Source organism: Centruroides sculpturatus, unplaced genomic scaffold (genome assembly GCF_000671375.1).
Source record: "Centruroides sculpturatus isolate CEXI.00-Female unplaced genomic scaffold, Cexi_2.0 scaffold686, whole genome shotgun sequence".
NCBI lineage: Eukaryota > Metazoa > Arthropoda > Arachnida > Scorpiones > Buthidae > Centruroides > Centruroides sculpturatus.
Window position 1 is genome coordinate 182,277 of NW_019384905.1, and position 24,992 is coordinate 207,268.

Here is a 24,992-nt window from a genome sequence, read left to right on the forward strand (position 1 = left end):
CATAAGCCGTAATGTTTTAAGTACCAAAAGTCACGTGACTTGCATTTTGGTGCTTAAAATGTTATGATTTGCATATAAATTCAACTTCAAGATATAGCCATTACAGTGTCACTATCACCACAATATTTTCTTTCCAGCAGAAAGCATTGCATTTAGAATTCATTTCTTCAATAAAAAATATTTGAAGAAAAAATGACATTTACAACATTATGAATTATTAACAATAATATTAACAAATGGCATTGCAGGTTTCATTTGTTAATATTAAATATTTATTTGGTAGGTTGATTTAAGGTTTGCATTCTACTCTGTTCTGTAGTAATATAATCTTGTTGATTTTATGAATGGCTTTTTTGTACCCCCATCAATGTGCTGAAATATGTAGTTGCTTATATGTGTATTTTGTTTGTTTAATTAAATATAATTTCCTTTAATTCGAATTTATTAAAGTATTCATCATTTTATAATTCTACATCACCTTACTTTATTTACAATGTAAAAGCCAACAATCAATATGTTATAACAATTATTAAAAACAAAAAATTTTCATTGTATAAAATTTTTGTTTTCAAAAGTCTACTTACCTGTGAAATAATATCATTAATTTCTTTATGAAGATTTTCTGAAAAATTTTTCATTTCTAACTTTTTATCATTTTTAGTTTCTTCAAAAATATGTTCAATAGCAGCAGTCCACCAAATCTTTAGTAAAATTGAATTGATTATAAATTAATAAAATAAAAGATGTTTCAATAATATTTGCAATTTATTTATAATTATAGTGTAATTAAAATTATATAAATATCTCTATAATTTCATCATTTCAGTTTCTAGATCAAATTAAACTTTTATAATATTTATAAAATTAAATTTATGTAAAGTAGCTGATTTTTTTTTTTTATCTCTGATACAATACTTTCAGATTATAATTGTATTCTGCAAAATTTTCAGACTTTCTAAATATTTTAAAAATATCTATCTAACTTTATATATTAACTTTTAATTCTCATAACATTCTCAAAGCTATTTTATACATAAATTAAAATATTATTTTACTGATATAATTTATTATACTATAATTTTTTTTACTTTACCTGCTTAGCTGTAATGCATATCATTCCTTGATAATCAAACAGCCATTTAATGTTACATTTAAGCATTTTCCCATATTCATAAATAGCTCTTTTTATTAAGAATTTAATAGATAATCGTGTTTCATTTAATAAATTATTAATCCATTGTTCAACCTTGTTAGTAATTTGTATAGATTTCCTAAATTCGACTATTTCATTTTCTTTTGAAATTAATGCAGTAACAGTTTTTTCAATTGTATCAGTTCCAGTTTGTTCAGCTTGTATTTTCAATTTATGTATACTGTCAAACATCTAGAAATTAAGATAAAAATAATATCAATAAATAAATAAATCTGATTGATTAATCATTAATCTAAACTTTAATATTTTTCAGACAAATGCCATTTTAAAAAACTATAATGTATTCAAAATTTTCATATAAAATTGAAATTATAAGATCTGGATTTTTAATTCTACCATGACATAATTATAACCCTGCCAAAAAAGGTTGCCATCAAAAGTATCAAAAAATATCAACATCCTCATGGTTTGAATAAACATTGAGTGCCTTCCTGTAGTAAAAGTAAGTCATTAAATCAAAGCCAGATTGGCTAAGATTCACAAAACCTGAGTCTACAAAGAGGAAAGATCATGACCTGAAAGGGAGGTCATCATAGTCATTATCATTGTTGTCGAATCATCAGTAATTCATATTGAAAGGTATATCCAGAAAGGTATTTCCATGCTATTGCTAAAGGATACCTATGTGATGTGCCTGAGCAAAGATGGAGAAATAACTTATCTCAGGAGAACTAAGCTATCTAAGAAGACACTAATGCAAAAAAAAACTACCCAAGGAGAACTAAAATCCCAAGAAACCAATGTACTAAAAAGGAATTGCCATTTCTGGTAATATTTGATTGCAACTCTTTGCATCATGTAGCAACTGTGCCTAAAAAGTAGAACATGTGTAGACTGTGTAAAGGTGAGAAAGTATAAGACCTCCCCAAGATCAATAAATTTTTTTTTACTTTATTAATTGATTCAACACATGGCAATCAAGCAACAAGGCAATCAGCAACAGGGGTGCCATTAACTGTTCAACACAAGGCTGCATGCCTGGCATGGTGTTGTCATCATTACAATTGGACCACTGAATGGCATTAGGTATTATATACAGATGAATCCCATTTCTGTTTGTGGAGGAATGACAGCTGTGGACAGGGTATGTGGAGGTATCCTAGGAAACACTATGTGCTATCCCTGTTTGCTAAACATCATACCAGCCCACACCAAGCATCATGCTTTGGGGAGGCATCATGTTCAATCAGCAACCAATCTGGTGCACATTTCCAGTGCTCTGAGAGCAAACCAGTACATCACACAAATTGTGGGGGCCTGTGGTTCAGCCACTGATGCAGGCTTCCTGTCACAGTTGTTCCAACAAGACAATGCCATACCACAGATCACATGGCAAATTCTCACCAGCCTGAACAGAATTCACATCCTTTCCTGGTCGACAGCCTCACCAGATCTCTCTTCCATCAAATACCCCTGAGACCTCATCCCATCTGAGGTGCATCAGAAACCACACCACATACTGTAGATGACATGCATGTCAAAGCTTGACAAGAAATACCTCAGGTAACCATTAATTGCCTCATTGATAGTATGCTTTGCTGTATAGCAGCCTGTATAGCTGCCTATGGGAAGTTATATTCATTGCTGAATAAACAGGTGTCTGTTGTATAACTTTGTTCTTTTAATCATTTGTATATTTCTGTCATCTCTGTGGCTACATGCATTCCTTTGTGGTGTTGCAATTTCACTTTTGAGTAGTGTACAGTACTTAATCAAATATATTTTCTATAACATTTAAATTAATTATGAAAATAAAATTAGCTTATATATATGACATATATAAAAATCTTCAAATAAGAAATGTTTAAATCAAAATAATATACTAAATGTAAGTAAAATAATAAACAAGTTTGAATTAAATATATTTGAATCTTATCATACACAGTAAATAAAAATTGCTTTTTCTACCAAAATATAATCAGTTAAATAATTAGCTGAAAAATGAGTATAATATCTTAAGTTAAATATTTAGTACAGGTTGGTCATAAAATAACACAAAATGTTTAAATATTAAAAAGTATAAATATCTATCTAATGCTAAAGAAATGAAAATGTATGCAAATTTTTGGGAAATGTTATATATGCATATTAGGCCTGGTATTAAAAATGTTAGAGTGCAAATGCATTTAAGCTAAAAAAATGACTTTTTTCAGGAAAGGATCAAACTTACTATTTGCACCTATCAAAATAGATTTAATGCAAATAAAGTCCTTAGAATCTATCAAGAAAAAAAATCATCATAATCATCACATGATTATGAAAGCAGAATTGAGTTTGCAAACATCTGCTTTTCAATATTCAGTGATGATTATGGCTGAATTAACATTCCTTTCATCTGAAAAAGTGCATTTTTACCTCCATGGAACTATTAATACCCATAATTAAGTTATTTTGATATCTGAAAATTCATATGCCTTTGTTGATAGCTACTTCAAAATATCTTGGCAATATGGTGTAAACTTACAATTTCTCATTGGCCTCTATTTCTTTAAAAAAGAGTAAAACAAATTGCTTAAAATAGTAACAATTACAGAAAAAAGTATACAGAATTGTTGAACAATTTTGTAATTCTAGAACTTGATACAAAGGAAAAGATTGGACATATCACTTTGACATGACAAAGCTATTGGCCTGTAACAATGTTATTAAGTGAAACATTTGGTAATAACCTTATCAGAAAAATCTAGCAATCAAATGGCCTCCACATTTAAAATTCAGATCATAAGTGGTAATCACAAGTTAAACCCTTGTGATTACCACTTATGATGTGCTATCTTAAAAAATGAATTTATAAAATATTGTTTAGTTCAAAGATGACAAACCTGCCTGTGTAGTAAACATACTTATCTTTAAAAATGTTTATGCATGCTAAACTTTTAAACTTCAAATAATGATATTCAATGAAATGAAATGAATATTCTTTAGTTAGAATAAATGTAAAGAAGCTGATAGTAAAAAGAATGATCAGGTGATAAATCAAAAGGATAATTGAAAAAGATAAGTGATAAACTGAGATCATATGATACATTACGTGCCATATGATTTCTCCCAATATGCCATTTTTGGCAAGCATAACATACCTCTGGCCTAAGATCATTAGTTGATTTGAAGTAATCAATCAATGATAAACTTTTTTTGACAATCTGAAACATGTCATAATTCTTATTTGTTGCTTAAACACTATGTAGTGTAATTAATTGATCACTTGGCATTCCTTCATCTTTTTATTTTCAAATCAGTTGAATTTAATTAATCAGTTCTGATCAATTAAAACATGCTGTCTATAATTTTATGTGCCACATTCAGAATGGTGGAGGACACATTAAATAAATGTAACAAGTGTTAGAGGCATCATCCCAATTTCATTTCTGTTGATTTTTATTTGTTATTAGTAGTTAAATAAGAATCATTTTAAAACCAAAAATTAAAAAATTTTGTGCTTTTTGATGACAATTCTGTATAATTTAACAAACAAAAAAATTAAAATATATCAGAGTGAAAGAAGTACCAAAATTTAACCTAAAATTTACTCCTTAGTTTCTAACACTGAAAATTGATGCTATGTTCTACTGTCCAAAATAGTTATGTTAATATAGAAAAACATATTTTTCCTTTTGCGCATTTTTAAATTTTATAAATAACATAAATATATCAAATAAATATTATGTATGTGGGGTTTAGATGAGCAACATTCCTAAACCATTAAGACAATAAACAAGGGGTTGCAGGGGAGACGAGGAGAACAAGAGAGAGAGACATGTGGGGGTCAGATGAGTGACATTCTGACACCGTTGAGACAATAGACGAGGAGTTGCAAGGTAATGTGGCAGAACATGTGAGTGACAAAAGTAAGAGGAGATGACAGTTGGTGATGGCATGAAAAGGACAAAAAGACATTACGAAGGCCAAAACATTATCGTTCTATCCATAAGACGGTTCAAAGACGGCTGGATATTTAGCTGAATGCTGGGAGATTATTGTCATTTCTAGTTCTCTATATTTCTATCACTATTCCTACATGTAGCATCCAAACATTAATTTTTTATTGTAATAATATATTTGTGATGTATTTCAATTATGAAATTATTCTAGTTTTTTATTGTTAGATATTTGCATAGTGAAAAGTTTACCTTTATTAAATGTTCTTGAAAGACTTTAGAATCAGCTGAACCTAAAACTGAAAGTAATTCATCATCTGCAAGGAAAAAAAATCGTGGAAATGCATTTCGTTTTTCATGTAAAAAATTATTTAATGAATTCTGACATTCGTTGAGTCCATTAAATATTTCTTGTAATTCTTCATAACGATTTGAAACATGACAAGCAATCTTTATATTTGGTTGTTTTGAAGTGTCATGCATTATCTAATAATAAAAAAAGAATTAAAATAGTGAATTAAATAAACACTACAACTAAACTTAAAATTATTCATCATTACTTTTATAAACAATAAAATATCTTTAGTTAACATTGAATAGGAACAGTGCTTACTATATATCATTATTTAGTTTTTTCAATAGAAAAATAAATAATATGTGGTAAAACTATTTTCATCTTTGCAACTGAACCATCTTTAGCACCTATAATTTAATACATGCTCATTGATAAAAAAGTCATGCACCCAGATAAAATTGTCCAATTACTGCAAAACTCTGCATAGAGCTAAGTCTCAAACAGTATGTAAATTATTGCAGTCATGGTCCAATTGCACACTAGGTAGTTCCCCAAAATCATTACTCCAGTATCCTATAAAACAGCTCAAAAGTGCCATGCTCAGAATTTTCAGAGAACTTTCAGCATTATATGTTTGACTGTACAATACAGTCAGACATTACTTTTAGCTGAAGTTTGACAAAGACCACATCTTGAAGCTGAGGGAAGCAGAATGTTTTGCCAAATTGCCCACCATCTGGGCTGTTCTGACCCAACTGTGACAAGGTGTGGAAGCCCTGAGACACACATACATATATAATGAATAGGCTCTAAATTCCCCATATACTGTAGACTTCTAGGAGAGATGATGGTCTGTTCATGTACAAACACAAACAAATGCAATGGCATCTTTGTCCACCATCCAGAGACAGATGGATGACTCGTTACAGAACCCTGTATCTGTCTATGCCATTGGCAGGTAATTAGCAGGGAAAAGTTTGCATGCATGATAACCTCTACACATTCTGCTATTAGCACTCAATAATTTGTTGTATCTGATGATGAGCTGGATGACTTGAAAAATGTTTAGTATAGAGAAATAAAAAAAAAACTTATATAAATGATAGTGTTCTTTTTTTCGTTTTCAATATTAGTTAAAATGCTTAAAGTAATTTAATTTATAAAATTTATCAAAGATATTTTGTACAGTATTCAAATTCATTCCAATGAGTTATGTTGAATTATTTATGTACTGCATTTTTTCTGCATATAACCCACAAGTTATCTGTGTTTAAAAGACAATTTGAAACAATATGTGGGTCATATGATGGACAGGTTATACACCAATTTTAAGTTGCACTCACAAATTCACCCCTACGGGAGAAGCCATTATACTATGATAAAACTGAAACAATTTAACATGCCAAGAAAAAAAAACAACTAACTAACTTTATTAATATTGAGGCAGTGATGCTACTACCTTAAATAACTGGAGAAGTTTTAAGATAAACTTTTTTTATGTAAATAAATTTTAATTTCCATTAACATTTATAATTAGTTTTCTTTATATAAATAACAATTATTAGCAAAATAATTAAAATTTTAGTAATTATGTTGTAAATTCAGAATTTCTGTAAGTAAATAAATTACCTTTTGGAAACTTGAATTAATCTTTTGAAACTTTTCTGTTTGTTCATGTAATCTAATCACTATATCACTTTCATTAAATATACCTTCTAAATAAATCCATTTCTTCTGTACCATTATCCATATCTAACAAAAATGAATTTCAATAAAATAAATTTGTTTCTTTAATTGATATCCACATCTTTTGAATTTATTCTGGTAAATTAAAAGTAGAAAGTAACTGAATTTATCAATAGACATAAACTTTTCACTAAATACAAACAACACTTATTCATACTCAATATAAGAAATTTTAATACAAGCTGTTTTCTTGAATCTCTCTTCCCCACTTATGAGATGAAATATTTGTTATAAAGAGTGCTTACAATATTTATGAGAACAAAATATTTGATTTAATTTATGTGTTCTATTTTATCATCATTCTTATCTTGTTAAATTCAAAATTTTGTTATACTTGTATTCCTAAAAATCTGTTGAAAATCTTTAATATATTAAAGTTATTATACAGTAGCATCCTTATCCACAGGAGATATGTTCCAAGATCCCTTGAATGGATACCTGAAACCACAGATAGTGTAGTACCAAACTATATATATATGGATATATATGGATGTACCATTATATATATATATAATGGTACATCCATCCCATGTTTGAATGTTTATTGTATTGTTCTTGCCATGGTTTTTACAATGTCTCATTCATACTTAATGCTGGAGGCAATAATGGTCTTACCTTTTCAGGTACTGTACATATCTGAATAAATTCAACTGGACCATTTTTGGAAAGTGCCAATTGGTGAAAAGAAAAAGGTGATGTCTATGAAGGTATAAAAATGAGAGAATTGGTGTGACGGCAAACTTTTCTCTTGTTGGACTTCATCTCATCAGACATTATCACTAAGTGGGTGAAGGAGATCATTAAAGAATGAAAGGTAAGCACATGCAGGAAAAGGACAAAGGGCTTATTATCCTGGGTATTGTGAAGACCCAGGATAATAATCCCCCCATCAAAATTTGTTGTATATATATATATATGTGTGTGTGTGTGTGTGTGTGTGTGTGTGTATGTATTTGTGAATTTGTTATTTACGTATTTACGTTATCTGTAATAATCTTAGTTTAGCCACTTTGTTGTCACTTTAATTAATTAGTTAGAGATTTTATTGTATTTAAACATTGTAATTATTTTATATCCTTTTTCTTTTGAACCCACATCTTGAAGATACCGAGATTGTTTATACATGGATCGAAGTGTAGGAGGAAATTTGTCTATTTTTCCGATTCTAGGGACTTCCCTACAGAAATTTCCAATAATATCAACTTTTAGAAAGATTTAGAGAAACAACTTAGAATATTAATTAATGGCAATAAATCTCACAACATGCGAGGAAAAGGATGAGAAGACAATTAAGTAATTAAATAAATTTGTAAGAGAATAAAACTTAAAGAAAGTGGGAAAACACCACTTTATGCCCCCCGATCATAGCAGAGATTGAACATCGTTTCAAGGCACAACAGTAACCAAAACAAGCGATGAATAATGATGGGATTTGTCAGTGATGACATCCATATAGTTCGGCACTATCACCATATAAAGTCAAGAAACTAGTTAAAACAGTTTTGCTTATGTAATGACTCAGCTCAAAAGTCAAACCAATACAATAGTAAGCCATATCATAACTCTCCTGCTCTGAAAAGCGTATAAAAGAGGCACAAATCCAGGCACCGAGAGAGCTCCTCGGCAGACAACGGTAGAAAACACCGGCCTCTTCAGACTCTCAATGAACCATCCCATACAAGGAAGGCATCAATGGCAGACATCAACAGTAGACTTGAGTGGACCCATCCTGCCATAATCGCAAAAAAATTTCGTCTAGAAGCGAATGCCATTTACCGGCAGACATCAGTGAAAGACCAAGCAAAAGGAAAGAAAGAACTAGATCAGGAGACTGACTGGACTTACAAGAGAAGATGCTCTCTTTTTCCTGGTATGTTGTAGTTCGGATAACCCCTGTTAGGCAGCCCCCTCATTTTATAGATAGAAATAGGCAGATTTCTTGAATCGGATTTTAAGAATGTTATGAACTTAATTTTTGATAATAAATGCTTGTTATTTGTATTTGACTTTGCATTCATCCTCTTGAGAGGCTCATTCCCGAACTTCAGAGTGACTCTTACCCTCGCGCCTTAACTATTGGGTTTTGACTGAATCGGCGGTGTGTCTGATAAAACACACCTGGTGGCAGGACCCTACCCCAATCTAACATAAACTAACTTTTGACAGCCCCTGGTCCCCACAGTATCAAAATACTCTAAGATATATATGTATTCATATATATATTGAAAGGGTTAGACTCTCTTAAGAACAGTGCTTTAGAATCAGCTCCCTAACAGGAAAAAGGGGAGAAGGAGAGAAAATTGATTGAAACCAAGATTCATTTAACACATTATTTACATGTAAATTAGTGTATAGATTGAAAGGCCTGGAGGTGGGAACTTGATAGCAGTTAACCCATGAGGGAGGAACAGTGAATGTATATAGTGATATTGTCAATTCATGTCCCCTTACTAAGCAGGATAAGTTCATCACATTATATATATAATTCCCATCTAACTGGTCTCATGCTAAAGGAATTACAATATTAAAATTTTCCTGTTTATACATACCTGTGTTATGATTAATTTATGAATTAAACATACAGTAGAGCGTCGATTTTCCGAATCAATTGGAGACTGGGGTTGTTCGTATAACTGATATTTCGGATAACCGATTTATGTACGAAAAAATAGTTTAACGTATCCGATGTTAAAATTTTTATCCGTTGCGTGTCGCTTTGCGTTGAATTTCGTCGATGTTAAGCCTAACAAAGACTATTGTATCGTTAAAAATTATTTTTTTATTTTGTACAAACAAAATAAATATATTGAAAAATATAAAAACAATAAAAAATTATACTTTAGATGTTAATTTAGTATCAAAAACGTAAAATATTTGAATAGCCCAAGACATAGCCAAAGATTGAAGCGCCACAGCACTGGTGAAAATTTAAATCTGCCGACTGGAATTCTTACGGATGATTGACGTTTCGGATGATTGACTTTCGGAAAATCGACGCTCTACTGTAGTAAGAAATTTCTTTTTTCTTTTCTTTTCTTTGCTTTTTTCTTTCCTTATTATGTCAAGAATTTTTATATTTTCGCTTAAAGGAAGCACTTTATGGCTCCTCTTTAGCATATTCTAATTGCCAGTATCACAACTAAAGATAATATGAATCAAGATAATGTAAATGTAGCTGAAGATAAAGTAAATCAAGATCAAAACATTTCTAATTAAATATTTTTGGTAATCTCAACTTTAGCAGTTTGTTTTGTTATTATTACAATGGTTCTAATTAATGTTCAGTTATCAAATTTTAAATTTAAAAGTAGAAGAAACAAAATTTTTATTAATTTTGTTTACATCAAATTTATTACTTAATATTCTTAACATATAAATAGTTTTTTTAACATCAAAATTTTTCAATTATCAATGAATCTTGTGTAAAAATTATAATATCAGGAAATTCATAGAAACTAAATATTGTAATGTCATTTTATTTGACAAAATAAAATAGTTCAACAATTTACTCATATTTTAAATGTTATTAAATTGCAAATATTCAAATTTAAGTTTCTAATTATAATTTCAATAATTAATATCTAAAAAGTATTTAAAACAATTTAAAATATAAATTAATAATAAATTTTTCTGAATATTACCTCCAAAACCTCACTTATATGAGACAAAATATTTTCCCATTCTTGAACAATTGATAAAAATGGACCTACAAATCTTGAAGAAGACATCATTTGTAAACTTATTGCATTATCATCTAATGCTTGTAGAATTTTATCAACTCCCATCAGAATATGTCCTCTATCTTCTGTTCCTTTAAAATATCTTTTTATTTGAAAATTCATTTGATCCCATAACTGTTTTATTTCTTGTACTTCCTAGAAAAATTAAATATTGAAAAATAAGATTTTCAGTAAATGTAAAATTATAAAACAAATACTAAAAATTAAAAAACCTCATTTTAAAGTCAATTCTTTATTGAACATCGTTTCAAGGCACAACAGTAACCAAAACAAGCGATGAATAATGATGGGATTTGTCAGTGATGACATCCATATAGTTCGGCACTATCACCATATAAAGTCAAGAAACTAGTTAAAACAGTTTTGCTTATGTAATGACTCAGCTCAAAAGTCAAACCAATACAATAGTAAGCCATATCATAACTCTCCTGCTCTGAAAAGCGTATAAAAGAGGCACAAATCCAGGCACCGAGAGAGCTCCTCGGCAGACAACGGTAGAAAACACCGGCCTCTTCAGACTCTCAATGAACCATCCCATACAAGGAAGGCATCAATGGCAGACATCAACAGTAGACTTGAGTGGACCCATCCTGCCATAATCGCAAAAAAATTTCGTCTAGAAGCGAATGCCATTTACCGGCAGACATCAGTGAAAGACCAAGCAAAAGGAAAGAAAGAACTAGATCAGGAGACTGACTGGACTTACAAGAGAAGATGCTCTCTTTTTCCTGGTATGTTGTAGTTCGGATAACCCCTGTTAGGCAGCCCCCTCATTTTATAGATAGAAATAGGCAGATTTCTTGAATCGGATTTTAAGAATGTTATGAACTTAATTTTTGATAATAAATGCTTGTTATTTGTATTTGACTTTGCATTCATCCTCTTGAGAGGCTCATTCCCGAACTTCAGAGTGACTCTTACCCTCGCGCCTTAACTATTGGGTTTTGACTGAATCGGCGGTGTGTCTGATAAAACACACCTGGTGGCAGGACCCTACCCCAATCTAACATAAACTAACTTTTGACAGCCCCTGGTCCCCACAGTATCAAAATACTCTAAGATATATATGTATTCATATATATATTGAAAGGGTTAGACTCTCTTAAGAACAGTGCTTTAGAATCAGCTCCCTAACAGGAAAAAGGGGAGAAGGAGAGAAAATTGATTGAAACCAAGATTCATTTAACACATTATTTACATGTAAATTAGTGTATAGATTGAAAGGCCTGGAGGTGGGAACTTGATAGCAGTTAACCCATGAGGGAGGAACAGTGAATGTATATAGTGATATTGTCAATTCATGTCCCCTTACTAAGCAGGATAAGTTCATCACATTATATATATAATTCCCATCTAACTGGTCTCATGCTAAAGGAATTACAATATTAAAATTTTCCTGTTTATACATACCTGTGTTATGATTAATTTATGAATTAAACATACAGTAGAGCGTCGATTTTCCGAATCAATTGGAGACTGGGGTTGTTCGTATAACTGATATTTCGGATAACCGATTTATGTACGAAAAAATAGTTTAACGTATCCGATGTTAAAATTTTTATCCGTTGCGTGTCGCTTTGCGTTGAATTTCGTCGATGTTAAGCCTAACAAAGACTATTGTATCGTTAAAAATTATTTTTTTATTTTGTACAAACAAAATAAATATATTGAAAAATATAAAAACAATAAAAAATTATACTTTAGATGTTAATTTAGTATCAAAAACGTAAAATATTTGAATAGCCCAAGACATAGCCAAAGATTGAAGCGCCACAGCACTGGTGAAAATTTAAATCTGCCGACTGGAATTCTTACGGATGATTGACGTTTCGGATGATTGACTTTCGGAAAATCGACGCTCTACTGTAGTAAGAAATTTCTTTTTTCTTTTCTTTTCTTTGCTTTTTTCTTTCCTTATTATGTCAAGAATTTTTATATTTTCGCTTAAAGGAAGCACTTTATGGCTCCTCTTTAGCATATTCTAATTGCCAGTATCACAACTAAAGATAATATGAATCAAGATAATGTAAATGTAGCTGAAGATAAAGTAAATCAAGATCAAAACATTTCTAATTAAATATTTTTGGTAATCTCAACTTTAGCAGTTTGTTTTGTTATTATTACAATGGTTCTAATTAATGTTCAGTTATCAAATTTTAAATTTAAAAGTAGAAGAAACAAAATTTTTATTAATTTTGTTTACATCAAATTTATTACTTAATATTCTTAACATATAAATAGTTTTTTTAACATCAAAATTTTTCAATTATCAATGAATCTTGTGTAAAAATTATAATATCAGGAAATTCATAGAAACTAAATATTGTAATGTCATTTTATTTGACAAAATAAAATAGTTCAACAATTTACTCATATTTTAAATGTTATTAAATTGCAAATATTCAAATTTAAGTTTCTAATTATAATTTCAATAATTAATATCTAAAAAGTATTTAAAACAATTTAAAATATAAATTAATAATAAATTTTTCTGAATATTACCTCCAAAACCTCACTTATATGAGACAAAATATTTTCCCATTCTTGAACAATTGATAAAAATGGACCTACAAATCTTGAAGAAGACATCATTTGTAAACTTATTGCATTATCATCTAATGCTTGTAGAATTTTATCAACTCCCATCAGAATATGTCCTCTATCTTCTGTTCCTTTAAAATATCTTTTTATTTGAAAATTCATTTGATCCCATAACTGTTTTATTTCTTGTACTTCCTAGAAAAATTAAATATTGAAAAATAAGATTTTCAGTAAATGTAAAATTATAAAACAAATACTAAAAATTAAAAAACCTCATTTTAAAGTCAATTCTTTAATTAACTTCAAAATCTAAGTGCATTTAGAAACATATTTCTCATCATCATTAATATTATGCTTAGGAAAATATTACAAAAAATTAAAACTAAAAATTCTACATTCTTTTTAAACAATTTTACAATTCTTTTGTTTGCACATTCTGTAAAATGATTCAATTTCATTTTTAAATATTAAATATCTTACTTATTGATCAAGTTATATAAACAAACATACAATTATGTACGTAATAAAAAGTTTAAGTAGATAATAATGCAAAATAAAATAAGGAAATAGAAACTATAAATATTTATAACTTCCTTTATCTTTTTTTCAGTCACTTCCTTTTTTATGTTTAATAAAATTTGTGTAATAGTTTTTCTTTTGGAAAGCCATACTCCAACTCAAATAATCTCTTTTATTTAGGGATAAATCTTAAAATATTATAATAAAAGTAAAAGAGACTGAAAATGGACAAAGAATTCATATCCCTAAATAAAATAAATCACTTGAATTAGTGTTTGGCTTCTTAAAACAAAAACTATTACATAAGTTTTATTAAATATGTAAGATTGCCAACAGAGAGGAAGGAAAAGGTTAATCCATCTTCTTGTCAAGATGAACAAGAAATGTGAGTGTAATATGGGTGTGGTTTTCAACATTGAGATAAAGGCACCTTTAAAATTCAAAGTTATTTATTTGGAAGATAATGCTTATATAATGCTAGTTGAAAACTTCTATATGACTGAAACAAATGTTTAAGTTCAGTCTATAGTTCATTGGTTATCCAATAACAATGTGTTAGAGTTTTGATCAATGATCAGATGGAGTTTCAATTGGTGATCAGACATCTCTGGGGTAGACTGGCTGGAGGTGAGATGTAGTTTGGCAGAATGAAGATGAAGTGATGAAGATAAAGTCCAAGACGAGAAAAAAACTGACATAGAGGAGAAACAGGTTGAGCAAGGGAGAATCAACCACATTTTGTCCTTGAATTTTGGGGTTTTTAAAGGATTTATCCTCAAAATTCTTAATTTGATTTTCCTGATTTTCTCTCTCCACCTCCTGATTGGTCCCTTTCCTGTTTCCGAGTGAGATTAGATGACTAGATCAGGCACAGGAAAGATCATTCTCCATTAATCAATTTGACATCTTTGTTTGACTTTATCTGCAAGTGTTGAATGAACTTTGTGTGAGGTCTGCCGATTGGGGAGAAAGTGTCACGACAATCAAGCGGTCAGCACTGTAGCGTGGGAGTGGAAAAACTTATTGAGACTGGTCCTCCATCGCACACTGTTTATTAAATATAAAAATTTCACTTATAGCTACTGTTTTACTTCAGCATAAGGCCTATCCGAAGAGTGAATCAGTTTGCAAATAAAGTTCAATTGTTTCGATGATCTTCTCTTTTTCTGGCGAAGATGATGAAGAAAACATAGGCTCCAGGTGCACAGCACAACTTGAAGGGGTGATTCTCGTAGCAGGATACACTTGGTAAAACTTGCCAGGACAGGATGGCGAAAACTTCTTCCGGAATGACTACCAAGTTTCCGTTGTTGAACTGCAGGAAAAATCCAGGAGCAAAGCACACCGAACTAAGAACCAAGAAAGTCACATCCTTTTTTGCGTGGTTTTTATAAGTTTTTTCTGGGTCCCAGATCAAACATTCCGATAGGTCGATGCTGATCTATCTCCACTCTCTAATTGGTCCCCTTCCCCATTATGAATTGTAACGAGATCGAAGCCCAGATCGCGGGTGAGTCAACATCAACTGACAATTCGATCTAAGCACTCAAATTCATCTATTGTTTCATTCTGAGAAATTTATTTTTTCTCAGAAATTTCTACAGATACATCTTTATATGGACATAAAATATTCATTTTGCATTTGATGGTTTCTTTTTACAATATAAAATAGTAATTATTATTATTAAATTTTTTTTTCATACGAAATTAAAAACATTTTTTGTGCACGAATTTCGACCCACTTCCAGAGCTTCACATTTGAAACTTTTGCTCGTATCTCACATAATGATATTTTCTTTTCTGACATCTAAAAATTTTTTAATATCTTTATTACAACACAATAGTTTTTCTTTTAAAGGAATGCTACATTTCCTCATTTATTTCCAAATGTTGTCATATCTACGAGCTAGGAGAGTCAAAGATCAATTTTCCCAATTGACATTCTAAACATTCCAACCCATTAGTTTGCATCAACCCATGATCTCATGAAGTTGACCATACTGTTTATTTTATATCTTCATGACAGATCTATTTTTTTGTAACGCATTATTTTCTTAAATGAATCAAATTTTTGTATATTTAATGAGAGATTCAGATTCTGTCTGGAACCTCACAAATATTTATAACTTTATTTAAATACATAAACAAATAATACTGTATAATAAGTCAATAAATTCAGTTTAATGGTATTAATGTCAAACTACAAGATAACTCACATAGGACTTTTGGCAAAAAATAAGCTTTTGTTACAAGAATAAATGTCATAAAACTGACTATTGCAACAATAACATACCTAACTGAGAATGATATCAGGGAGCCTTTCAGTCAATGATACAGAGGAATTCAATGTATTACTTCTCACTACATAGGCAAAAACTTGATCATATAATAAACAACTTTTTATTTTAATGTAATTACTACAGCCAGATTATGAAATTTAATACAAAAACACTGCTCAATGAATGAGATACATTTCAAAAATTGTTCCTTATTTTTGTTTGCTAAAAAGAAAATTACTTCACATAAAGAAACACTAAGAATCTAATCAAATACAATACACGTATATTTTCACCAATATGAATGCATACAAAATAATTGATATGTCATGTTACAGACTATCTTGATATTCTATGGCATACATATGATTAAATTCCAAGCATCCAAACTCTGCTCTACAAATCTTTTTTAGTTCCAGTTACATTCCAATAATTATTGATGTGTATGGGTAATGGTGTACAAATAGTTAATACTGACAATAATACTTTAAATCTTATAAATTATGGATCAGATTATAATATTTATTAATCAAGAAATACTTCATAAATTTAGAAAACTAAATATCATATTTTTCTTGATTAATAATACTTTAGCTTTTTATACTTATCTTAGATAAGGACATCACACATAAGGGAAAGAAAGAAGAAAGGAAGAAGAATAGTAAGGTAAGATGGATCTGAAGAGGATAGGCTAGACATCACAAAAGAATACTTTTAAAAAATCAACTACAGAAAAAGTCCTAATTAATGAATTTCAAGGATCCAAATTCTCAGTGGTTTGTTAATTAGGATGATCTTTATTTAGAATTGTCAGAAATTTTATTTCTGACAATTCTAAATAAATAGAATATTGCAGAATATACATAAAATTTAAGTTAAATAAACATATACAATATACAAAATTTAAAAAACAGAAACAAAAGAAAATATTTTAAACATAATCAAACATGCTACAATGTATATAAAATTATGTGAAGGAAAGCTATGAAGTTTTAGATATATGATCTGACTGTTGTATACAGTATTATGAACTCTTCTCAAAAAACTCAGTAATATTTGCTTGCCTTTCTTGCTTTTTAAGTAATTTAAGTGCACTGATTCTATTTCAAAAAATATTTTTATGTCTTTATCTGCTTCTTTTGATGCTTGAATGAGCATGTCTAATGTATTAAGGGCAGCATTTATCTCAGACCTTTTCAGTAGCTTTACTGGCAGAGCCACCTCATTTTCCTCTTCCATAGTATCTTCAACTTGAGATAATGCAGCTCCATGTTCAGCCATTTCACTGTTATCTTCTGATGATATAACACAACTTCATCAATTTGAACAAAATCATCAAATGTCATATTTTCCAAACATAACATGCTGGTTACTTCTGTCCAGTCATGATAAAGTCATCATTAATGCTTTCATAATTTTCATTAAATCTGTCTTGAACTGAAAAACCAGCTTTTTTGAAACAATTTTTAATAGTGGCTACTTCAATGCTATTCCAAATTGAACATAATTGCTGCATAGTCTGTAAAATGTTCCATTTTACTACTGCCAGTTTATTTCCATCTTCCATTTGAAACAAATCATATGCTGAACAAGCTGTCATCTGTAATGGTTCTTCACTAAGGGGATTACACCTTGATCCATTGGCTGAAGCTAGCTGGTACAGTATGGCAGAAGGAAGATCACTTTAATGTTTTTAACTTTCAAATAATCCATTTTATGGGCCTTGCAACAGTCAATGAACAGCAGGAATCTTCTGTCCATGGTCAGTATTTTAGAATCAAGTGCTAATAGCCACTCCCTGAAAAGTGAGGCTGTCATCTGTGACTTAACATTGTAAGTACACAGCATATGTTTTACATTTTTGAAGCATCTTGGCTTGGCATATTTATCTATCATAAGTGGTAAAAGTTTTTCAGATCCATCACTGTTTGCACAAAAAAAGTACTTTTAAGTGTTCTTTGCTGCACTTTCCACCATGGCAAGTTTTCCCTTTAAGTGCTAGTGTGACAATCTGACGGTGTTCTTGAGATAATTAGTATAAAAATTTTAATGTAATAAATACTCTGCTTTAATTTCACTCAACTATATAAAAAGAATGATAAAATTTGGAATAATTAATAAAACATAACCTAATAAGGTTATAAACTTTACATCCTGTAAAACCGCTCTGTCACGTAGCGCTTTTACAAGAAATGAGGATATTTTGCTTCCTTTCTCCACGCCTCGTATCTTAGAATTTTGCACTCCATCTAATCGAATGACACATCATTTCGGATAATCATGATGGTGCAGAAAAGAGGGATAAAGAGGCAGGTTTTCAGATGCTCTGGGCAGTTCCCCAGGACCTTGCCATAGAGAGGCAGTTCAATAGAAGTCGAACATGCCATAGAAAGTACTCCCCCAACGACTAAACCTGTCCTCCCAACTCCACTCTACAGGAAGAGAATCTATAAGGTACAAGATCCCAACATGAACAACGAGGTAAAATTTATTGTAAACTTCTCTCTCTCTCTCGGGTTAAATCTAAGATAGATCCTAGTCTCGCGATAGGATATAACTCCTGTCTTTCCATAGTCTACATCTGTATTATTGTTTGCTAGTGTTATTGTTAATTCTAATCAAATTATCAACTTCTATATAGGAATGTCCCTATTAGTATTAAGTTGGACAGATGTTTTATGTTTTGTTGTTCTATTATTTGTATTTGTTATTTTATTCTTCTATAATTAAATTATCAAATTTTTATTATATAACCTTCGTAGTCTGGTATTTGTTCTTATGCACAAACCCACACAGAATCTTACCACTCGGGTTCTGAGAAAAATTAAGCCATCCAGTGACAAAGTGAGCAGGTCTAACTGATCTGACGATTAGAGGGCCTGGACCCTCGTCCGTATTCTCACACTAGTGTTCTATCAGGGAGCATATTGAAAAATAGTCCTGCCTCATCAGCATTAAAAATGTTTCTTGCTTCATAACTGTATGCTAATTCTGGCAGTTTTGAAGTCCAATCATTTTCTACTTCAGGGTCCACTCCATCTGCTTCTCCAGCTGTCTTTAGTGATGTCAGATTCCATCTCTTCTTAAACTTCCATAACCATCCAACACCTTGAAATCATTCATTCCTAGTGTTTCTGCTTCTTGTGCTTTTTGTTGCATTATTGGATCAATGACAGGAACAGAATTGTTTTTTGCTTCCATCAACTAATCAAAAAGATTTTTGTCAAGCTCATCATTTGTGTATGATCATCCTCTAAGTTGATGTGGTCCTATTAACATTGCATTTTTTTCAATTTTTTTCACATTGTGAAAGTATTTTTGACAGGCTTGATTTTGAAATCCCATATTTTAATACAAGATCAAGTTTCTTTTCCTCTGTATCAACTGCTTTCAAAATTTGCAGCTTCTGCATAATGGAAAGTTGTTTTCATTTTTGTTTGTTATCTGCCATTGTACCTAAGATATTGTAAAAAAGAAAATCCTCAAAACTGTATGCATTAAAATTTCAGAATTCAAATTTATGAATTGGTTAATATTGAGCAATTTTCCATACATAACATTTGCACAGTACTTACCAGTGGATAAATAGTGTGTGATAATCACTATAGTACGTCAAAATTTAGTGGAATGAATATGTAATTTGATAAAGAAACATAAATTGTCCTCTCTGTAAATGAAAACTGGTCTTTAGTCACTGTCAATCAAGTGTTTCAAATGCCAAGATGGAGGACAACACGTGAAGTAGAAATTGTGCAATTTGTGTTGAGATTATTGAACATCTAATGGCATTTGTCTCACGTGACTAAATGCAAAAATGAAAATACAAGAATAGTAATACACTGAAATGTGTAATTAGCAAAGGAAAAAAGATCACTTGATAGATCTTTTCTCACACTTGGTTGATTCACTAGTTAAGATGATTTTCCATTGGATCAGCAAAACTACTTTATAGAAGATGAAAAATGCATATAAATAAATAGAAAATGGTCAGGACCTGAAGAAAAGTTCATTAATTAAGTTGGTTCGTTATACAGGATGTTTGTTATTAGGACTTTTCCTATAATATGTTTCTTTCTGATAAGATGATCTAAGATAAGATAATATGTTAAGATAAGATAAGATAAGATGTTAAGATAAGATAAGATAAGATGTTAAGATAAGATAAGATAAGATGTTTCTTTCTGATAAGATGATCTGCACAACTCCACTTTATCCCCTCAAACAAAACCCAATTGATATATTGGGTCAAGTCCTTCTTGTATGGCAATCAGACAAAGTCATGTCCCAATGTTTCTTTATTATGTCCACAGTTCCTATTGGATTTACCCCCAATTTTTATATTGAATATATCATTCTAAAACTTTATCCTGACTATTCAGTTGGAAAATCTTACTTCAAACTCTCTTGGTCTTCACAACTTTCTAAAACTAATCCCACAACCATTCCAAGTGAACATACTTTTAAGTTGTTTGAAAAATATCATACACAAGCCTTTTCTGCCACTCTCTCATTTTACATGCAATCCACTCCAATGCTCAAAAATTTTTTTGGTGGTAATGTCATACTTATATATTTATTCAAGCAGAAAAACTAAGAAACTACAAAAAAAATAAATAAATAAACTTACATAAAGAAAATAGTTAGTCTACAAGCAACAATGAAAGCACCTTTAAATTTTGTAAAAAACCAGTCTCTAGAATAAATAACACAGCTACATAATTATTATTATTTTAATATAAAATTTGCAAAATATATTTATACTATATTAAAATTTATAATTAAAAAATATTTATTTATCTTAATTGACTATCTGAACAACTTCATAGCAAAAATAACCTAGCATTTCAGATATCATGTTGTGTTATCTTTTGATTTCATTCTCCTATATTTACCAGAATTAATTGCATTATTTCTTTACATGTATTTTCCAAACAACACAGAATTTCACAAATAAAAACAGTACTGTTTTTGTGATAATTTTATTAAAATTAAATAAATAAATCATTAAATTAATTTTAGAATTTTCTGGAATAAAAGAACTAACCCGGGACGGGGCTTGAACCCGCAACCTCCGCTTGCCGTGTGGTGCACTTGCCAGTTACGCCACCCGGACCCCAAGCAAGTCTTCTCTTTCAGAAATATATTAGATTAGATATAACCTTACTTGGTTAAATACATCACTGACTGGGGACAACTTCATCGCCCACGANTTTACTTAAGAGATGGCACCTAACGCCTACCTCTAATGACAAATTACTTTATTCTGATCATTTAATTAGCCATATAATAGCCAGATATTTAGGCGATCGTTCGGCAGTTTAGTAGATATACTATTCGGGCTTTGAATGTTGTTATTTATATATATATACCTCGCCGGGTGTTACGTTAGCTGGCTGAGTGCCATTGGGGTCGTGGGCGATGAAGTCATCCCCAGTCAGTGATGTATTTAATGTATTTAACCAAGTAAGGTTATATCTAATCTAATATATTTCTGGAAGCGAAGACTTGCTCTGGGTGGCGTAACTGGCAAGCGCACCGCACGGCAAGCGGAGGTTGCGGGTTCAAGCCCCGTCCCGGGCCAGTTCTTTTATTCCAGAAAATTCTAAAATTAATTTAATAATTTATTTATTTAATTTTAATTATTAATTTACTTAAGAGATGGCGCCTAACGCCTACCTCTAATGACAAATTACTTTATTCTGATCATTTAATTAGCCATATAATAGCCAGATATTTAGGCGATCGTTCGGCAGTTTAGTAGATAATTTTATTACTGATATATGGAATACTAGCAAAACCTAACTACATTCAGGCTAAATTATAGGTAAACATAAAATGTGTACAGAATTTGAAGGGAATTGATAGAATGTCATGAATGTTTTAACTAATGGTCTACTAACTAATTGTTATAACTAAATAATGATAGGTTATTTCATAGATATAAAATTATTTTTTACTTTATAGAAATTTTAAAAATACTATGAATGGAATATAAAACAAATTTTGTATTAATATTAAGAATTATTAATGTTGAAGCAGGACTTTTAATTTCTAAATTTTCAGTAACTATTTAATGCAAACAAAAATGATGCTGTTTCAGTTTGTGAAAATCTCTAATAATAATTTTAAAACAAAATTAAATTTCAACAACCTTTTCAATGTTTAATTCCTTCTTTGCATTCTCAACTATTTCTTTTATATTGTCTTCATAACATAATAAATTCAATGAAAACAAATTTCCAAGGTTAAATTTTGCATAGTTTAAATCAAAAGTAATACCAGTCATCTTCATTAATTCTATCCAATGTCTAAAAAATATTTATTATAATAAAAGTTAATTTTAATTTTTAAGCATTTATATAATACTTATGGATAATTAAGTTATTAATGTATATAAATAAAAATATTGTTTAAAAATATTTTCATATTATAAAAATTTAAAATAATTTCTGGTTGTCTTCAATAAAACATATATATAAAATACTCCTCAAACCTTTTAACCAGAGTGCTTCTATTTTTAGAATCACGAATGTTTTCGTCGCCCCTCTGGATTCTTCTTCAGGCTTTATCAAATAGGCCGTTACTATTCAAATGGCCCTATCTGTAGCATGGCAGATTTTGATGGATAACAGCATTTAAAGAGATGATTACGGAGCATGTGCAATACAACTACAGAATGATTTCACATGATAGTGTTCAGAAGAAATTCATATCAAATGTTTATTTGAACAGTAACGGCCTATTCGATAAAGCCTGAAGAAGAGCGCAGGAGGGGTGACGAAAACGTTCGCGATTCTAAAAATAGAAGCACTCTGGTTAAAAAATTTGAGGAGTATTTTATTTATATTTACTGGTGTGTAGAGAGATTGTATAAAAACATATTTTTAAAAAATTCAAAAGTTGTCATATCATTGTACTTATGTACTTCTCACATAAAACAACAGAATACATAATAAACAGAAAAGATCTATATAATTTAACTAATGAAAATATATTAAGTCACTATGTAAAGTATTATTTAAAAAAAAATAATAATATACAAAGTAATTAAGAAACAATTTAAAAACAAACACTTATCATCAATAATTGGAACAGTGCAATGAAACTGAAAATATGATAATGTAATATTTGTACTTTTATTAACTTATGACAGTACATGTAGTGAAGGTAAAATACAAGAGAATGGAAATACAACTATCTAACCTAAAGAGGCCTTTGTTCACTTTAATCCATAAGGCATAGATAAACTGTGTGTGTTAAACCTCAAGAGAACATGTGGTCACATGCACACTTGTCAGTGGTGTCCCACATCAATATAATAAAATATTAGTGACATTATTAATCATCCTATGAAGAATTGTTAGCTTTAGTGATCTCTCATCTTCTAATATTGACTTTCTGTCAGTTAAAGTTGTACAGGCCTTTCTTCATGTAACTAGTTCAATGTATCTAAGATTAACATCTTTAATAAAAAATAAAATTAGATAGCAAAAATTTTTCACTCTTTTTGAAAAGCTGATTTACTTATTAAAAATAAATAAATAAAGATAATATTTATATAAAATAGCCTATAAAAATATTCACATTCGTTAAGTACCTTCTCCATCTTTCCCTTAACTCCTTTTCTTCTACACATCCTTTATCATGGCCACCACTTCTACATCTCTAGTTTTCTTTTCTCACCTTCTTGCCAATTTGTATATTGTGACCATTGGGTTGGTATCTCTTCAATACCACATCAAGATGACACCACTGTATCCTTAGGTTGATACAGAGACTACAAGTTTGCACAAGTAGTTATGTATGAGTTTTGGACCCGGAATGGAGTGAACGGAGAGAAGAATGGAAGAAACTGCACTCAAAGATGGTTTAAACATAAATAACTGTTTATTTATTTTAAATCTACGTTAGTTATACATCAGAATTTAGGGTTACAATGTTAGTATTGGCTACATATAAGTTACGTGAATCGCGTTCATTCTAGTTCAATTTCCTCATTTCCGGTTTCTAGTTACAATCAAGTTTGCGATTAGTTTACGCGGAGAGAGAGCGTACATTAGTGCACGGGCAGGATAAATACCTTATATTATTCTGCTGTTCGAGTAACCGCAATAAAGTCCCACAGTTCTCTTTGAAGTTAAATAGATGAATTGTTGATATCTTTGAGTTCAGTAGGGGAGGAGGTGGTGTTGGTTGACAAACAGGAAAAGTCTCTCGGAGAAAATCTTAGCGTGGCGCGCACACACAATCAAATAATAACTTCCACCCCCTTACTCATCGTGTCCGTCCTTTTTATATGAAGTCCTCTTTTCGGGTCTTTCCCCGATTTCGTCAGGGATGACGATCTCCTTGGACCAATGAGATGACAGGTGACACAATCGTGACACAGAGTTGTACTCATCTCAACAAGGAACCCAACTCGTGGGAACGAGGTTTAACCAGATTTTATTGATTATATGTTTCCCTTTTCTCTTTTAATCCTTTTATAACTTGTTCCATCTTTATAAAGTTGCATTTAAAGTTCAATTAAAATTTATAAAAGAATAAAGTTTATAACATAAACTTTCTGACCCTCACAATATCATTTTGTGGCCATCTCTTCCGTTCAGATTCTGGTGTAAGGTCCCAGATGGAAATCAAAATTTTATGTTTTTGATGAATATCCAGTAAGGCAGTTAAGCTCTCACTTTTCAAAATTAAAACAACAAGACTTAAAGTCTTGCTTAAACAATAAAAGTTCCTTTCATCAAAATGGAAAACAAAATGCTAGAATTACAGAATTTC

At 30.4% G+C, this 24,992-nt stretch overlaps 1 protein-coding gene across 1 annotated transcript in view; it reads right to left on the reverse strand.

The window, feature by feature from the left end:
- LOC111631552 (dynein heavy chain 10, axonemal-like) overlaps positions 1–24,992 on the reverse strand; it is a gene marked incomplete at its 3' end in the record, with an annotated part of 405,219 nt that overhangs the window by 179,642 nt on the left and 200,585 nt on the right. The window contains exons 29-34 of the mRNA XM_023375809.1: positions 22,360–22,516; positions 13,375–13,608; positions 7,016–7,138; positions 5,344–5,577; positions 1,094–1,384; positions 585–701 (exon numbers count right to left, since the gene is read on the reverse strand). Coding sequence (XP_023231577.1) covers positions 585–701; positions 1,094–1,384; positions 5,344–5,577; positions 7,016–7,138; positions 13,375–13,608; positions 22,360–22,516 — 1,156 coding nt within the window. The remainder of the gene's footprint in view (positions 1–584; positions 702–1,093; positions 1,385–5,343; positions 5,578–7,015; positions 7,139–13,374; positions 13,609–22,359; positions 22,517–24,992) is intronic.